Source organism: Pinus tabuliformis, chromosome Q (assembly GCF_031772625.1).
Source record: "Pinus tabuliformis cultivar Carrire ecotype Pingquan chromosome Q, CPIR1, whole genome shotgun sequence".
In the NCBI taxonomy this organism is placed as follows: Eukaryota; Viridiplantae; Streptophyta; class Pinopsida; order Pinales; family Pinaceae; genus Pinus; species Pinus tabuliformis.
The window spans coordinates 1350682209-1350702206 of NC_142296.1; the positions used below are offsets into that span (position 1 = coordinate 1350682209).

The following is a 19998-nucleotide window of genomic DNA, read 5'->3' on the forward strand; positions in this document are numbered from 1 at the left end:
GCTGAATTCAGTTACCATTGTATCTTTCTTCCGTTTTGAAAACAAGCAGAAATTCTGATTTTGCACAATGATTTCTCACTTCTCTGTTTACATTTGTTTGTCTGATTTCATTTTGTCTAATTCCTTTTCCTGCCTTTGAAAATTAAGCCAATCCCCTGTCTAATTCTTGCAAAGAAAAAATGAAGCTGGTATAACATTATAAATATAAATCATTATGTTGGTGTGTCTTGCAAGTGAGTTGACATGGACAGAGTTTGATGGTTTGACATGCAGATGATGATGGAAAGTTTTCCATATTTTTTATATTTCAAATAGAAGAACAAACCTTAATGTTTTGAAAGTAAACAAGTTTTGCAAATGAAATGACTTTCCGTTTTATACTTCCATTGAGTGTACTTTCGTTACAAAAACCCTTGTTGTCATTTCCACCGAGTGTGAATTTCTTAGAAGTTTTATCCGTTTTATACTTCCACTGAGTGTACTTTCATTACAGAAACCTTTTTGTCATTTCCACTGAGTGGATATTAGATCCCCTGCCCAACTAAGAAGTTCTTGCATTTCCTTCTTTTCTATGCATTATTTGTTGTCTTAGTAGTAGCCTTTCCAGTCTCAATAGGTATTAAATAGGCATTAAATGGGACAAGAAAAAAAATTCTTAACAGTTGTAGGGTGTACAGAAATTCCCACATATCCTAGAATGTATTCATGGATTCGAATCCAAATAGCAGTAGGAAAATATTACAATCTATGGCCTTTAAATACTATACCAATGTGCCCACATATCCTAGCATGTATTCATGGATTCGAATCCAAATAGTAGTAGGAAAATATTACAATCTATGGCCTTTACCTCTATCAATAAACGCAACTGATGCACATGATCCCTTGGATGGAATAAGGATTGTTTGTTCATCAATTCCATGAAAATACAACCTACTAAAAGACATCAATGGCTACAGTATTATCTGATAAATTGAGCAGCAATTATGGAGCTCTATACCATATGGTAACCACATATTCGGTCTTGAAATTGGTTTCAACGGTTTTCTTGAGGGCTATAGGGTGTACAAAAATTTTATTTTTCACTGGAATTTCCATCACAAAAAATATTGCAAACTTTATTTCAATTTCCTTGCTCTCTGTATTTACTCTATACTTTGTATTTTTTAAATTTATCTTAACATTGTATCTTAACACTCTAATTTGTAGGTTTTTAAATTGTATTTTAAATCTCTGGTCTATACTCTGTACTGAAGGGGAATCATTCTAACTTAACCCATTTCTCAGTTTCAATTCCTTCAACTAAGCTTCCATACATATGCAAAGTGTGAAATGTATATGGTTTATAACATATGATCCATGAACAAAAGATTTATCAGGCCAGAAAGTGGTTTTGGTGTGCAAGTCCCTGGCTAATGTCATAGTATCCTTCCTCACTTTGTTACTAACATTGTCAACGGTTTCAGTGCCATGCCACATGGATCATCTTTGGTTTGTGGCTGTTTTCTATGTGATATTTCAAGTGATCTTATTGCAGTGGCATAACTGGATGTCCCTATTTTGGGATTACTTGGCTTCCTTTGTTTGTTGCACAGGATGTGTCCTTAACTCTAACCTTGCAAGTTTCAAAAGCTAACTCTAACCTTGCAAGTTGTGAATATTCACACATACGTAACAATTTTGAGGCAGTTTATAAAGCATTGCTAGCACAGAAAGCTTTACCAATTGGAAGCTGGCTTTGCAGTGCAAGTTCCTGGGTTGATGCGATAGCCTCCTTGCACAAACGTCCTTTGTGCAGTGCCATCATTGTTGGCGGCTTTAATGTCATGCCTCATGGACCATCTTCAGCTTTTGATTGTTACCTATGTGATGTTTCAGCAATAATTTGAGCCAGACCAAACAATTCCTTCTTTTATATGCATTATGGATATTAGATCCCCTGCCCAACTAAGAAGTTCTTGCATTTCCTTCTTTTCTATGCATTATTTTTTGTCTTAGTAGTAGCCTTTCCAATCTCAATAGGTATTAAATAGGCATTAAATGGGACAAGAAAAAAAAAATTCTTAACAGTTGTAGGGTGTACAGAAATTCCCACATATCCTAGAATGTATTCATGGATTTGAATCCAAATAGCAGTAGGAAAATATTACAATCTATGGCCTTTAAATACTATACCAATGTGCCCACATATCCTAGCATGTATTCATGGATTCGAATCCAAATAGCAGTAGGAAAATATTACAATTACATATTCGGTCATGAAATTGGTTTCAACGGTTTTCTTGAGGGCTATAATGTGTACAAAATTTTTATTTTTCACTGGAATTTCCATCAGAAAAAATATTGCAAACTTTATTTAAATTTCCTTTCTCTCTTGAACTCTACGTTGCATCATGCTGATTGTATTTACTCTGTACTCTGTATTTTTAAATTTATCTTAACATTGTATCTTAACACTCTAATCTGTAGGTTTTTAAATTGTATTTTAAATCTCTGGTCTATACTCTGTACTGAAGGGGAATCATTCTAACTTAACCCATGTAGTATGAAGCTAAATATTTTCATTCTCAAAAAAAGGAGAGCCATTGGTTTAAATACTAGACCTAAGATTTCCCTTTTCATGTTGCTGAGCTTTCTATCAGCACTCATCAGCACTTTAATATTACATATCTTGATGACCTGAGTATGTAGATGTCTCAAGCAAACAATTTATGGAACTGGAACTTTCAGGAATCATTCTAACTTAACCCATGTAGGCTGGAGCTAGATATTTGCATTCTCAAAGAAAGGAGAGCCATTGGTTTAAATACTATACCTATGTGCCCACATATCCAAGCATGTATTCAAGGATTTGAATCCAAATAGGAGTAGGAAAATGAAAATTGTTGTGCCTTATATATTTCTAAGTCTATTACTTTTAGAGGGAATACCTTCTAACCAACCTCCAGGTTTACAAGATATGTGACAGATGTTTCCAACCTATACCAACCATTGGGAGCTTTAAAGCCTGACAGATACTGTAGATACCAACTCAAGCAGTGGGAGATCCATGAACTTATATTCTCATGCATGGGTGATGAGAAGACCATCTTGCAAAATTTATCTGCCTCCAAAATGCACACATGTCTTGACCTGCTAAGACCTAGAATTATTGTGTGTATCTTAACATTGCTGTTGGGTTTGTGTTGTGAATATTCACACATACGTAACAAATGTGAGACGGTTCATAAATCATTGCTAGCACAGAAAGCTTTACCAATTGGACATTAGAATTTGGATGTTAAGGTTGGTAAGTTGTGATTGTGCCAATATTTTAGGATTCTGTGTGAAAATTTCTGGAGCCCATGGCGTGATTCTGGAGGCACTTTAAAAACAATTATTGCAAGTGATTCCAATGCTTATTTTCCTTGTCTATTCACATACGTGAGTTTTCTTTGGGAAGATTAAGGTTTAGCTACCATATCCAAGCATGTAGATCTAACTCACGATTCTTCCACATAGTCATTTGTTTGTAGGTGGTAACCTTAATCATATTATTTCCATAAAACCTGAAAGGATGAATGTGGGTGGGTTGTGCTTATAATACCTGAGATAAACATTGGTAAAAAATTACTTGAATCTTGCAAGGGGTACCAACCAATAGTAAAGGGTACATGCGTGAAGCATTGAACCATTAAGCATAATTTCATTTTAAATATCTCTCATACGTTCATAGTTGAATTAGGTGCTAACCAACTGAATCCAGAAAATTGAAATCCTCTTGAGCCACTTGTAACATCTATTTCCTGGAATCTTGTACATGGTCATCACACCTCATATCCACATGGATATGTTGAATTTAGGGTCTTGTTAGGGATTTTGGACTCAAACTTGGGTTTGTTTCCCTACAGAGCCTCTATTGCCATTATCCCATACTCCCTTTTTTTTCTTTTTATTGTATAGTATATTGATTCTTATCTATTCTTTGATTACTGTTTAGATTGTATGCTTAATAGTAAGTGGGTATTATGGTGTTGCATTTATTTTGTTTTGTTTCTCTTGTACTACATGCTGGCATGTTTTGTTTCAAATAGGAATTTGAATGCTAAAAGAGTAAACAACAGAGGGTGAAGAGAATAATTTTTACATATTACTAAACTAAAATATCTTCTTCCTCACTATAAGATAGTTTTCATTTAAAAATATTTTTGCATTGTTCACTCTTTGCATACCTTTATTTGGAAATAGCCAACTATGCACATGATATAAACATTCACTCCATTACCTTGAGATTAACAAAATCCATTACAAGAAACACTTAAATATAACAAGCTATACATTTTTATTTGCTAGGATACCCACATTAGCTTAGGATTTTATAACATAAGAAAACCTTTAAATTCCTGCAAAACCTTCCTCGTGAGGATTAGATTGTGTGGATTATATTAGGTTTTTTCCCCGCATAGACTATTAATTTCCATAGCATTGTACAGATTATGTTGGTTACTCACACAACACTGTTAAATACAGATACTTTGCATCACTTCCTAAAAAAAACCTTGGCCTACTCTGTTTTGTCTCTAGGCGATTCAACTTTCAAGGACATTTCTGGACGTTTCTGGACTACTTCATCTCCGGTAACAGCCTTAGTCTCCTTTCTGAGTTTTTGTTTAATTTCTATTTCATCCATGGACCATGATAGAAAATCCTCTGCCATCAATTGTACGTTAGCCATAGAGCAGATACAGAGTCTTATAATTTCATTGTAAATATCTCTCATACGTTCATAGTTGAATTAGGTGCTAACCAACCGAATCCAAAAAATTGAAATCCTCTTGAGCCACTTGTAACATCTATTTCTTGGAATCTTGTATATAGTCATCACACCTCATATCCGCATGGATATGTTGAATTTAGGGTCTTGTTAGGGATTTTGGACTCAAACTTGGGTTTGTTTCCCTACAGAGCCTCTATTGCCATTATCCCATACTCCCTCTTTTTTCTTTTTATTGTATAGTATATTGATTCTTATCTATTCTTTGATTACTGTTTAGATTGTATGCTTAATAGTAAGTGGGTATTATGGTGTTGCATTTATTTTGTTTTGTTTCTCTTGTACTACATGTTGGCATGTTTTGTTTCAAATAGGAATTTGAATGCTAAAAGAGTAAACAACAGAGGGTGATGAGAATAATTTTTACATATTACTAAACTAAAATATCATCTTCCTCACTATAAGATAGTTTTCATTTAAAAATATTTTTGCATTGTTCACTCTTTGCATACCTTTATTTGGAAATAGTCAACTATGCACATGATATAAACATTCACTCCATTACCTTGAGATTAACAAAATCCATTACAAGAAACACTTAACTATAACAAGCTATACATTTTTATTTGCTAGGACACCCACATTAGCTTAGGATTTTATAACATAAGAAAACCTTTAAATTCCTGCAAAACCTTCCCCGTGAGGATTAGATTGTGTGGATTATATTAGGTTTTTTTCCCGCAGAGACTATTAATTTCCATAGCACTGTACAGATTATGTTGGTTACTCACACAACAATGTTAAATACAGATACTTTGCATCACTTCCTAAAAAAAGCCTTGGCCTACTCTGTTTTGTCTCTGGGCGATTCAACTTTCAGGGACATTTCTGGATGTTTCTGGACTACTTCATCTCCGGTAACAGCCTTAATCTCCTTTCTGAGTTTTTGTTTAATTTCTATTTCATCCATGGACCATGATAGAAAATCCTCTGCCATCAATTGTACATTAGCCACAGAGCAGATACAGAGTCTTATAATTTTGATTCAAAATTAATTCCCAATTGAATTCATTCAGTTATATATATGCTTTCTTGATTATTTAAACTTTATTCCTGTTTGATTGGCAATTTAACTTTACTGCTGTTAGAGGATTTTTCGTTGTTATATATATAAACCAGGACTATCACCTAGTTTCATATCTTGATACTACTTTCTAAGTTACTATTATAGCACAACTGAAATGACTTTTTTACTGTTTTGTCTACCCAGATAAAGATATTATTCACAAACTGATGCTTAATACATCTGCTTGAGATTTTAAACTCTTCAACAATGTGCCCTTATTTTTCATATACAACCAGCTGAATTCAGTTACCATTGTATCTTTCTTCCGTTTTGAAAACAAGCAGCAATTCTGATTTTGCACAATGATTTCTCACTTCTCTGTTTACGTTTGTTTGTCTGATTTCTTTCAGTCTAATTCCTTTTCCTGCCTCTGAAAATTAAGCCAATCCCCTGTCTAATTCTTGCAAAGCAAAAATGAAGCTGGTATAACATTATAAATATAAATCGTTATGTTGGTGTGTCTTGCAAGTGAGTTGACATGGACAGAGTTTGATGGTTTGACATGCAGATGATGACGGAAAGTTTTCCATATTTTTTATATTTCAAATAGAAGAACAAACCTTAATGTTTTGAAAGTGAACAGGTTTTGCAAACTGGCGTACAACTTGTAGGCTTGAAAACAAATGCCTGTGAAATGCTGCCTGCTCCAATGTCTTATCAATTAAGTTTTGGTCCTTCTATGCTTGTTCTACATTCTTATATCTCTTTTGCCAATCCTCTCTTGCACTACGGTCTGCTTCTTAGACAGTAGTTGAATTCAAAGTCAGGAACTCATAACTTTGCAAAAACTGCAATTTTGGCAACAAGATTTTAGGAATAAAATCCTAACAGTAAACTCAACTATGCCACCTGTTATCCAATGGTAAAAAAACAAGAAAACTCTGACAAAATTCTCATTATCTGCCTCCAAAATGCACACATGTCTTGACCTGCTAAGACCTAGAATTATTGTGTGTATCTTAACATTGTTGTTGGGTTTGTGTTGTGAATATTCACACATACGTAACAAATGTGAGATGGTTCATAAATCATTGCTGGCACAGAAAGCTTTACCAATTGGACATCAGAATTTGGATGTTAAGGTTGGTAAGTTGTGATTGTGCCAATATTTTAGGATTTTGTGTGAAAATTTCTGGAGCTCATGGCGTGATTCTGGAGGCACTTTAAAAACAATTATTGCAAGTGATTCCAATGCTTATTTTCCTTGTCTATTCACATACATGAGTTTTCTTTGGGAAGATTAAGGTTTAGCTACCATATCCAAGCATGTAGATCTAACTCACGATTCTTCCACATAGTCATTTGTTTGTAGGTGGTAACCTTAATCATATTATTTTCATAAAACCTGAAAGGATGAATGTGGGTGGGTTGTGCCTATAATACCTGAGATAAACATTGGTAAAAAATTACTTGAATCTTGCAAGGGGTACCAACCAATAGTAAAGGGTACATGCGTGAGGCATTGAACCATTAATCATAATTTCATTGAAAATATCTCTCATACGTTCATAGTTGAATTAGGTGCTAACCAACCGAATCCAAAAAATTGAAATCCTCTTGAGCCACTTGTAACATCTATTTCCTGGAATCTTGTACATGGTCATCACACCTCATATCCACATGGATATGTTGAATTTAGGGTCTTGTTAGGGATTTTGGACTCAAACTTGGGTTTGTTTCCCTACAGAGCCTCTATTGCCATTATCCCATACTCCCTTTTTTTTCTTTTTATTGTATAGTATATTGATTCTTATCTATTCTTTGATTACTGTTTAGATTGTATGCTTAATAGTAAGTGGGTATTATGGTGTTGCATTTATTTTGTTTTGTTTCTCTTGTACTACATGCTAGCATGTTTTGTTTCAAATAGGAATTTGAATGCTAAAAGAGTAAACAACAGAGGGTGAAATAGTTAAGATCTGTACTTAGCATTCTTTTTGTCATTCACACATTAAGAAACTGGAAAACAAATACATGCATGTGCATTTGCATTTAGAATGCATGCAGAAATTGATTTAGGACAGTGCATCTTAGTGTGTGCTCTCTGCTCTATGTTGAAACAATTTCACTTCTCTTTCCTTAGTAGCTAGGATTTTCATTGCAAAAAGAAAGTAAACGACTATTTATCATCTTAGATTGCATATTTAGGAATTGTATATGTACATCATGCGGTCAACCTTAAAAGAAAACTTCTTAAGAAAGATCAACTGTAAAATAAATTTCAATAAACATAAAAACGCTTTGGAACCCAACACACAACATTTAGAAGTCTAGGCTAGAGACGTATTCTAGCATCGTAAAGCCTGGTAACTATCACTTTCATTGTAGGTTGGGTGATTCCTCCTCTTTGAGATGACAAGTGCCACTACAGACTTGCGCTCCCACATACTGTCGAGTATATATTGGGAGACCACAATAGGCTATATCCTTTATCCTTAGGAAGCCGTGTCTGCCGCCCTATCGATCGCAATGCACTGAACACAACATTCGAGAAGATTGACTGTCGTACCATGAAAAGTATTCTGCAGTTTTGCGATTAGTTTGGTAATCCCCCTGTCTAGATTTCCAGAGTAGTCACTTTCATTCCTTTTCAGACTCCTTAAAAGAAAAGGTCCATCTGAGCACTTGTCACTTCAGGCTCATTAAAAATTGAAGGCGACTAGAGTCATCTTTAGCTTTTTCTCGACTCTTAAAAATTGAAAAAGCAAGTTGTTTCAAATCGTCATAAAATTTATTTTAATCAGAATAACATCACTGTTCCCTCGTTGGTCCTAGGTTGAGAAAATGGAGTCCACCAATCAAGGCTTTCCCCTTGGGGGAATCCTACTCCCTTTTCATCTAGGGGAGATGTTGGTGCACCTCATATGGCTACATTGTCCCTTCCAGGGCTTACAATTGGCCCACCAGTATGGCTTTTCTCAACCTCTGTCATTCAAAACACCATGATTCTTGAGCAATCAAATCAGCAACCAGATGATACTAGAGTTACCCCACAACCTTCTACTTCATTTGTTTCTCCCTCTCCTTCTTCCTCTTCGCTTGGTGAAGCTAGTCAAACTAAAAACAAAGTAACTGAGAAGAAGAAAAAAAGGAAGGAGAAGAAGAAGAAGAAGCCAACGACGAAAGGGGGCAACCATGCATCATCTGGCGAAAATCCACACACTGCACCATCCAAACCTAAATCTCCATGTGTCATTTGCAAAGGAAATCACTATCATCGAGATTGTCCTTGCATCCCACAGATCTTAAGGGACTGGTCTCCCCGCTTGGCGTTCCTTTCTTAAACTACTTTTGGCTATTGCATATTCCTTTATTCTTTTAAGTGACATACTTCATTTTATCCTCTCATCTAGCTTTCACAAGAGCTGCCCTTTCTTTGTTTGTGAATATGTCAACTAAACAAATGCCAACTGATCCTGAGGATTAAAAACATCTAATTCCAGGCTCGTACAACATACTAAGTACCAGGCAGGTAAGCTGTTTAGTTCCAGAATGGTGCCAAAGGTGAAGTTGTTTGGCTTAAAAACACTCTACTCATTTGACCTAAAACATTTCGGGCCTCATGGCATTACCCAACACAGGCCTTGACAATGGTGCCAAAGCTGAAGTTGTTTGGCTTAGAAACAATCTTCTTATTTGACCAAAAACATTTAGGGCCTCATGGCATTACCCATTTTGTGCATATCATCAAATTACAAATCCTGAAAGTACATAATTCCATGTAACCTCATCTAGCATAGGCATTGCATTAAATAGTTTCAGTGCTTGGTCATTAGACCTATGTTGAGCTTAGCCACCTATCATTGCATTCTATGCAATTGCAGAACTTCTCTCCACCATTATGTACAACATTCGTTTTCTCTGGAAACAAAAACACTCATGCAAAACCCAAATTCCACAATACGAATTTGCCCAATACAAATCCCACAACGTAGCTCCAATGTAGCTCTGGTGTTGCTACTGCCAAATTCCCTAAAAAATGTATACATTATTTGGCACGGGAAACTCAATCATCATGCCCTATCTAATTGTTTCTAACATGTGTAGGTTTCTGAAATTGTTAATTTACAGTTTTAACTATGTTTCAAAAAAAATGATCATATAAAAGTTGTTGTAATAAATATCTTTCTTCATTATGTTTACAAGCTTAGATAATCACTCATTTAGAAACAAATTGAACATGCTTCTTGGCCTTTTCCCTTTAGTTCATATATTTTCAAGTAATGTTATAGGAATGTAATGAATATTAAACATCATATGCGAAGAAAACAACATTTTTTTGTTTTGTTTTGTACTAGAAAATGACAACAAACCTTACTCAGAATGCAATTTCCACAATGTTATTTGGATCAACTCATATTCAACCATACCTACAAATTGTTGAACTTGAACCAATACAATCAATGCAAAATTCAACTCCACGATATCGTACTACAATTTCTGACGGAACACATAAGAAACACATCATGCTTCCAAAAGATTTCAGTGATCTCGTAGCAATAGGCTTGCTACAAAAGGGTTCTGTTATAAATGTTAAAAGTTGGACTACCTCAGCTATTGGTCCATCAACGTAAGTTTGTTATAAATTTCTTATTTCAAATTTAACAATTATTCCTATGACTCTCATTTTTCGTGTAGGTCAATAAAGCTAATAGACTTCGAAATTTCTACTTCATTTGCACCCTTAATTGGCAATCCAAAAACTATGAGTATCCCGATCACATTTGATGAAAACACTCCATCCTCATTGAACCCAGATCCTTTATCAAAAAGACACTGCCCTCTTCCAACTACTCCAACTCCATCCATTCTGCCAGTTCAAATTCCCATCAAATCGTTAAACCCTTACCACTCAAATTGGTGCATAAAAGGATACATCCAAAGGAAAACAGCTCTTCGACAATTTCAGAATCAATACGGACCCGGTAAAGTGTTTGGTTTTGACATGTTCGATACAGAGGGTGGAGATATACATATTACATGTTTCAACAATGTCGCAGATTATTTTTTCGACAAAATCCAAAATGGAAATGTCTACATTGTCTCTAAAGGGAATGTAAAAATGGCTAATAAGCAATACAACCACTTAAACAGTGACTGGGAAATTTTGTTGAATGCAACATCTACCATAGAACATGTTGCCAGCGAAAAAAAAACATAATCCAACAATGCAATTCAATATAAATTCAATCAATGATATCAGAACACAAACGTCAAATCCATTGTTGATATTCTTGGTATTGTCACAGACATTTCCAGTGTGTGCACTATACGTAGAAAAGACGGCTCTGAAGTTAATAAACGAACACTACAACTTCAAGACATATCAGGGTATAACATAGACGCAATCTTTTGGGGAGATAATTTTAATGCCGTATCACAGGAAATCTGCACCCTATGTGCTACAGGAAATAACCCCATCATTGCAATCAAATCTGCGTGTGTTGGAGAATTTAATGGAAAAAATGTCAGCACTACAACGAGATCCATTATTCTTGTAGATCCTGACATTGAAGAGGCCCACATGCTAAAGTCATGGTTTAAAAAAGAAGGTTCAAATGCAGCTTATACATCTTTGACAACAAGATCTCCTTTTGGCCAACAAAAAAAAAAATAACAATTGCTGATATTTACAGTATGGATTCCTTAGATAAACCAACATTTTTCCAATTAAAGGGCACAATAACAAAAATTGGGATGGACAGTTTTTACTACATTTCTTGCCCGTCCATCATTGATGGGAAAAATTGCATGAAAAAACTTATTCCACAAAATACAAGGATGTGGTTCTGCCCAAAATGCAACACTGAAGGAAGTGACTGTGATTACAGATACTTATTAAAAATCGACATACAAGATCACACTGGTGAATTAGCTTCAACTGTTGCTTTCGAAGACGCGAGATCTACAATTCTTGGAAATAATGCCAAAGACTTCTATTTATTATCTTCAGATCTAGAACTGATCAAGGAAATTGTCTCCAAAGCTCTATGGACAGATCATATCTTCACACTATCAGTGAAGACATAAACTTTTAAAGGAGTACCACGGTTGAAATGCGTTATCATAAAAGAAGAAAAGTTGCATTTCACGACAGAATGCAACAACATCCTTCGAGAAATTCAGAACATCTCGATATCGTAGATAAATATCGCAAAATGTATTCCTTGCTTTTTGACAATTCCTATTGTCAAATTTTATAAATACAATTTTAGACGATATACTGTTGCATGCCTTCTCACGAAATTTTCTTATATACCATTGAAATAAGTATTCATCCTCCATTGTATCTAGCATTATGTGAGTAGACAAATTCACATTCTTATCATATTTTTTCTTTTATCATCTTCTTTCTTTTAAAAAATGAGGTAACTTGCTACATTACACATGAAACTATCTACCTGTATAAAGAAAAAAATACTAATATGTTCTTTCAAACACATTATTCAAATAAAAAATTCACATAAAACTATTCAAAACTTAAATTTTTTTCCCTTCTTTCGCTTTCATACAATAACATGGTTGTTGTCTCCAAATAACATTCTTGTTTTCCCCTCTCTTGCTTATAGGTACCATATATTTTGCGAATGGCTTCTTCTTCTAATGAAAAGGCATCAGAAAATGTCAAAAACACAAAAAACAGAAGGAAAACCAACATTCCTTGCCTAAAATGACCCACCACGAAAACAATCCTCCCTTGCAATTATCAAATTCTTTATCTTCTCAGCAAACCTCTCAAACAAATACATCCATACCTCATTGCCCTAACCCCTCCTTCGCACATGCTTTCAGCAACATTTATACTAATCAAGCACATCGAGATTTTCGTGCAAAGATTGATAAACTTCCACCTAAATGCCCATGCTCCATTTGTCTTGAATCATATCCTAGAATACATATCCACAATTCCAACCCCATGTATTGCTGCTCCAGATGTGTCTTTGAAACAAATGGTCATCACTTCTCATTATCAAACAACATGGACCTTGGTCCTCAACCATCTATCCTTACATCTCTTTCACAAATAGAAGAAATGCTCATTGCTAGGGTTAACCCTATACTACAGGTAACACATGCACGTGGCGGCCAATATAAATACAGTGGCCACACAATTTGTTTTCCTCAAGACATTACAAAAATCGCAAACATGTTGCCACAACGTGTTGAAAACTTGGACATCCTAATTGTCACTTGTCATAGTAATGACCATAAGGCTTATGATTTCATTGTCAATAGACATCGCGTTCTCGCTGCATTAGAATACAAATTGGCAAATGACCCATACTATAAGAATGTTCGTATTGATAACAACGCACTGGCATCCTTACCAGCAATCCCCACCGATGTCTCCTCCTCCCTTCACCATTCCAATACTACAGAAACCACTGTCCACCTTTCACTTGAACCACCACATGAGCTCACTGAAGATTCCGCAGACCCATTCGTAAACCAAACATCATCATTCGTACCCATCATACCTAATACAAATACAGAAATCCAAGAAATCCGCCATTATTTACATGCTTACAACCACCAATCTGATACTACAATTGAGTGGCCAACAATTGTCTTATCACCAATCAATGAATACAACACAGAAGGTCTACTCTCTATGGCTTTCCCCACCCTTTTTCTGACAGGAGCTGCAATGCAAAATCAAGCAAGAATGAAAGCAGTGCAGTTACATGAATATGCACTTCATCTCATATGTTACTACGATAACAGATTTGGAAAGCACGCACGGTTTCGTTATTACATATATAATCTCATGATGCGACATCGCAGTCAAGCAACAACATCGATTTTTGTGAAAAAGAACATCGCACATAACTTCCCAATATCTATTCAAGATCGGAACATCCGATTAGAACAATTTCGAGATGAGCAATTGGCAGAGCAAGTCATGCGATTCGATAGCTCTCTACGTGGAACAAGATCATTTTGGCACAAAGCTAAAAACAAACTAACGGACATGATATCTCAACTCGGTTGCTCGACGTTCTTCTTCGCATTAAGTGCAGCTGATACAAAATGGCCTGATCTTCATGCAATCATGCCCGTATGTCAACCTTTTGATATTGCAAAACAACAAAAGTGGAGAAATGATAACATTATCTCTAACCCACATTTAACATCACTATATATGCACCATAGATTCACAGCATTTCGTGAGATTATCCTAGAGAAACACTTGAAGACAAAAGATTACTGGTATAGGTACGCATTCTGCCACATTTTTTTCGAAAAACTGGAAACAACATTCCTCACCTATTACAAAATTATCTTAAAAAAATGCATACTTGACAGGTATGAATGGCAACATAGGGGATCTGCACACATCCATGGTTTCCTTTGGATAGAAAATGCACCTGATATGGAAAGCCTCAACTGGGAAGACACAGAAGCAGTTGATATTACTAGGCAGTTCTTTGACAAATATATTTCCGCTTGGAACCCTCGTACTCCTTCGACTTCAAACCAACCAATTGCTTGGAAAAATCCCGAAGACCCTTATCTATTGTCCACACCACAAATCTTCAGAACCAATCCTTTCAATGACTATGAACAGCTCATCAATTATGTTGAACATCACACAAAATGCACAAAAAGCACATGCCTAAGAAAAAATGGATCCTCATTCCAATGTTGTTATAAAGCACCATGGGAATTACATCCAAAATCGGCCTTATTCAATGATTCCAATGGCCAAAAAACATACACCCCTGCTCGCAACGATGATCGACTCAATAGCCATAACCCTACCATCCTATCTATTTGGCTTGCAAATGTTGACTGCCAACCGGTAATCTCCATACACGCTGTACAAAAATATATTGCCAAATATGCATCCAAAGCAGAAAAAGATCTGAAAGCTTCCACCACATGCTACGTAGAATTGTCCTGACTTCACCCATTGCTGACCCAGCAACATTTGCAATTCAAAAATTTCTTGCAGAAACCCTTGTTGATTGTGACATTGGAGCACAAGAAACCTGCCATATGCTGCAAAAATTACCATTAACATTATGTAGTTGACCGTTCATTTCTTTGAATGTAAACCAAAAAATTCTTATGCGCCTTCCACAAACGAACACCACCTCCACTACATCCCCACACATCATAGATACATATATCCAGTGCCCTTCTACCCTAGAATCCACATCACTTATAGAATTAGCAAGATCCTGGTCATATGATCCTCGTCACAAAACAAACAAATGGAAACAAAGACCTACAAAATAAATTGTTCTGGTCATACCACGTTACTCCTCCATACCATCCACAACTGAACCTTGGTACGCTGACTTTTGCAGAGTTGAACTTATGCTATACAAACCTTTTCGCCATATCATACAAGATATAGGAGATTTTGCTGCAGAATTCATCACAAATTGGCAAACATTTCATCCATTCTACAAACCTTGGCATCAACACCGCACACTATCTGATATTGAATTTGTCGCAAATGATACCTCAACTATTCATGAAACCAATCCTCCAGACACCATGGAAATAAATGAATGGGAATTAATTTCCCAATTACACCCTACAAATGAGCTTCTCATAAATGACCTTGACATGCTTGGTCTTCATGGCTTTGATGACAACCATAACTGGAATCATACCACTATCCTATTAGATCTACGAAATAATGCCATACAATTCATTGGGAATAGCCGCTCCATCCAACGCATTCTTCAAACACATCAACATATCCTAGTGACCCTTACTACATTATCTCCAATGCAAAGAAAAGCTCTAAATATTATTTCTAATCATTTTGCTAAGAAGGATTATTTAATTGCTCTCAGAATGATAATACAAGGCACTGCTGGTACAGGAAAATCCCTCCTTATCAATTGCATCAAAGATATGCTCATAAGCCTTGCAAGCCCAGAACCTTCACTGATCATGCTCCTCGCCCCTACAGGGGTTGCTGCCTTCAACATACAAGCATCGACAATCCATTCTACTCTGCACCTTCCTATAAAGGATCTTATGCCCTTAGAAGGTAATGCTCTTGCAAAATTCCAAGAAGAACTCAGGCATATAAGGTACATACTAATCGATGAAATGAGCTTCATTGGGCCAAAGCTTCTCAGCCATATTGATGAATGTCTTCGAGAGGCATTTCCACAACAAAGAAACACTCCTTTTGGTGGCTATTCCATTATATTGGTTGGTGATCTCGGTCAGCTACCACCCGTCAAAGACATACCTCTATATGCAGGGACGAGCCACGAAAGCGCACTGTGGAACACCTTCAACACAGTCATCACATTAGACACAATATTTCGTCAACAAGGCGACAACATTGCACATGATACTTTCAGGAACATTCTCCAGAACATTAGAGATGCAAATCCAACAATCGACAACTACAACATACTCATGTCACGCATAGATTCGTTTCTATCAGAGGATGAAATACATTCATTCCATGATTCCATGCATCTATTTCCAACAAATGCTCAAACAATGGTCCATAATAAGCAAATGATGAAATCTCTAAACACCCCAATTGCAAGATCAATTGCTGAAGATGACAACACATATTCCAACATTTCCTCAGAAGACGAACAACTTGAGCGAATTGTATTACTATGCAATGGCGAAAAAGTTATGTTAACTTCCAAACTTTGGGTTTCAGTCGGACTTGTTGAAAGAGCAGATACATCCACTATGACTATGGCTGGAAGGTGGAGACCACTTACAACTATGCATTTGACATCACCTCTCTATAAAAACTCAGCTCATGAACTCGCCTTTGCAGAGCGTACCAACAACAATACCGATTTCTGGATATCATATCATGGAGTCCAAGTGTTGCATTTGGATTGAGTTTGTGGTGTATATTCTGGTAATCAATATTTGCAGGGCCGATGGCCGTGATACGGTAAGCCCTGGCCCTGGGAGATGGGAAGTGGTGATTGAAAATGGAGGTGTGTCGGCGATGCATATGGCCACCACCATTATGGGTACAGTGGTGATGTACGATTACACAGATTTTGGTGATTCTAATATAAGCCTCGCAAATGGAATTTAAATAGGTAAATCAGCTGGTTATCATGATTGCTCAAAGCACTCCACAGAATACAAGATTGCTACAAACAAGGTGAGACCGTTGACGCTGAGGACTGATACTTGGTGTTCATCGGGAGCCTTTGCTGCGGACGGTACTTTGGTTAGCACTGGTGGATGGGGCGATGGAAACATGAGCGTTCGTAAATTTGTACCTTGTGAAACTTCTACATGTGATTGGGTTGATCCAGCTGGTGAACCTGGATCTGGGCTTCTGAACGATCGATGGTATGCTTCAAACCAGATCCTTCCTGACGGTAGAAGTATTGTTGTGGGGGGCAACTACGCTTTTACCTACGAATTCCTGCCACCAAGGAAGCCTGGTGAGGGAGTTTACAATCTGACGTTTCTAGAAGACACCTATGTGTCCCAAAACCTGCAGAGCCTGTACAATCTCTATCCTTTTCTTCATCTCTCATCCGATGGAAATCTCTTCATCTTCGCCAACCGTGATTCCATCTTGCTTGATTACCAAAGAAATGTTGTGGTCAGGCATTTTCCAAGAATCCCAGATGGCCCAAGAAATTACCCCACCACCGCCTCATCTGTGATGTTGCCACTGTCCGCATCTGATGCATTTCAGAGGACAGAAATTATGATCTCCGGTGGTGATCCTATTGAAAATTACAATTTGTCACTTGTAGGGATTTTCATTGACGCGCTCCAGAGCTGTGGAAGAATGGTTATCACAGATCCCAATGCCGATTGGGCAATGGAGAACATGCCTGCTCCCAGAGTTCTGGGAGATATGCTGCTTCTTCCCACCGGTGAAATTCTGATTATCAATGGAGCGGAGAAGGGATGTGCAGGTTATGGGCAAGCAACCAATCCAGCTCTTGCTCCTTATTTATACAGATGTAATGCATTGCGAGGAATGACCTTCTTCAATGGCCAAGAGGAGAACTTTCCCATAACCAAGAACGGGGTCTTTTCTCGGAGAAGAAAAAATGACGGTATCTGAGGAATAAGCATCGGCTAACTCTGTGCCAGCAGCCACGGTAAGACAGAGGATGCAAGCGTGAAATGGTGGTAGTTATATATGAGCATATGGTAGTTTAGGTTCAGTCAGTTCCTCTCCCTTACGGTCGAGTCACTAACGTACCTCTCTTGTTAGTCGAGTCACTTAACGTACCTCTCCCTTACGGTCGAGCATGCTTATGCATCCTACCTACCCTCGAGGGGGTTGACCTGATGAAACATAGCCCCAGCCTATAACTATAGTGAGGGAGGACCGTCACCCATCGGAATGAGTGAGTGACCCCAGAAGTAGGCCCTCTCCCTACGGTCGAGCGTCTAAAGACCCTCGGACCGGAGGGACAGAGTCACTCACTATTCCGATGGTGAGGGGCTCGACCACCGGGAGAGGACCAGAGGGACGGAGTCACTCACTATTCCGATGGTGAGGGGCAGCGCTTCTCAGTACTCGCAAGTTCCACTGTTCCAAGAATGTATCATTCCACTGCAATTGTATTGCCTGATGGTAGGATTTTTGTGGGAGGTTCCAACCCCAACAAAAATTATAATTTCACCGTTATGTTTCCCACAGAGCTTCGTCTGCAAGCATACAGTCCTTATTACTTAGACGAATCTTCCCTGAAGCCCACCATCATTTCTGTGCTGCCTGCTTCGGTCACTTATGGCGGTAGCTTCAAGGTTCAATTCGCTGCAAATAATCATCATAACATTTCCATTCAGTTCAACATTTATCCTCCGACCTTCACTACTCACTCTTTTTCCATGCATCAGAGATTGCTTCTGCTTGCATCTGCCACCCCACAATTAGAATTAGTAGGAGGAGCAGGGCAGAATATTTATAGTGCCCTAGTAACGGCACCTCCCACGCCTGTTGCAGCACCGCCTGGGTACTACATGCTATTCGTGCTCAACAGTGGAATACCCAGCGCTGCCACTTGGATTCATTTGTCTTCTAATTAGACTCATCCTTCCGATTTGACATTCTCAATAATCTCCTCATATGTACTGTACTCTACCCTACTCTACCATACTGAGTGAGCGCTCTTTCAACAATGTAGTGAAAGAGTAATAAAAGTTTTGGGTTTTTTTTTTATTTTTGTAGGGAAGAAATTTGAAATTTGTTACGCGGAGTTTTCTTTATCAAAATTTACATTTGTTTCACCAATGTAGTGAAAAAGCAATAAAAGTTTTGGGCCCTCCTTTTTCTTTTTTCATGTAAAAAAATTTGAAATTTGTTACGAAGCGTTTCCTTTCAAAATTGTTATATAAAGTAAAAGATATTATTATATAAAGTGTCATGTTAGATTGTTATTATAGAAAGTGTGATGTTAAATGAAAAAAGATAAGGATGTTTAAAATGTTAATTATATATTTATTTTTTTAAAATTAATCCACTTTGATTAATGCTAATAAAATATCCATCATATTCAAGTGTATTAAGTATCAAGATATAATTATTATTATTTTAAATTTGATAAAAAACTATTATAATTTAAACTTCAAAAAAAACATCTTATAATTTTAAAGCTCAACCTACGTTTATGAATCACATAAGTTTTCCAAATTTTAAATTTATAAATTTAAAATAATTAATTTTTTTAACAATAAAATTTGAGATTAAAATCATATAATATAAAATTAATTAATTACAACACCTTATTTACCTTTATTATCCAAAAAATTGTATAATTAATTTGATTATATATTTTTTCAATTAAAACCAAATTGTCTATTTGACACAAGTAAATATAATATTAACAAAATTTAATAAACACATTTAGCAATGAGTTTTTAAGCATTTGTAAAATTATATAATATTATTAGATACATTTACTTTTATTGTTTATAATGGTAAATTATAATATTAAATAAACAATTATTGTTAACGATCAACTAAACACTTCGATTACTCTAATAATAAAAATATCTAATAAAATATTATTATAATTAATGATGTAGTCTAACTGTTTCATGCTTTATTTTTCTTCAATAGAATCTAGATTGTCATTTTCCAATGTTTAAGATATTTATTTTTTTTCCAATATTGTATTCAACTCATTTA

General features: G+C 36.3%; 1 protein-coding gene across 1 annotated transcript in view; it reads left to right on the plus strand.

Annotated features, from left to right (window-relative positions):
- LOC149224896 (aldehyde oxidase GLOX-like) overlaps positions 1-17922 on the plus strand; it is an 84939-nt gene extending 67017 nt beyond the window's left edge. Inside the window, exons 3-4 of the mRNA XM_089388307.1 lie at positions 16758-16822; positions 16931-17922. Of these exons, the coding sequence (XP_089244433.1) occupies positions 16758-16822; positions 16931-17922 (1057 nt within the window). The remainder of the gene's footprint in view (positions 1-16757; positions 16823-16930) is intronic.
- The last annotated feature ends 2076 nt before the right edge of the window (positions 17923-19998 follow it).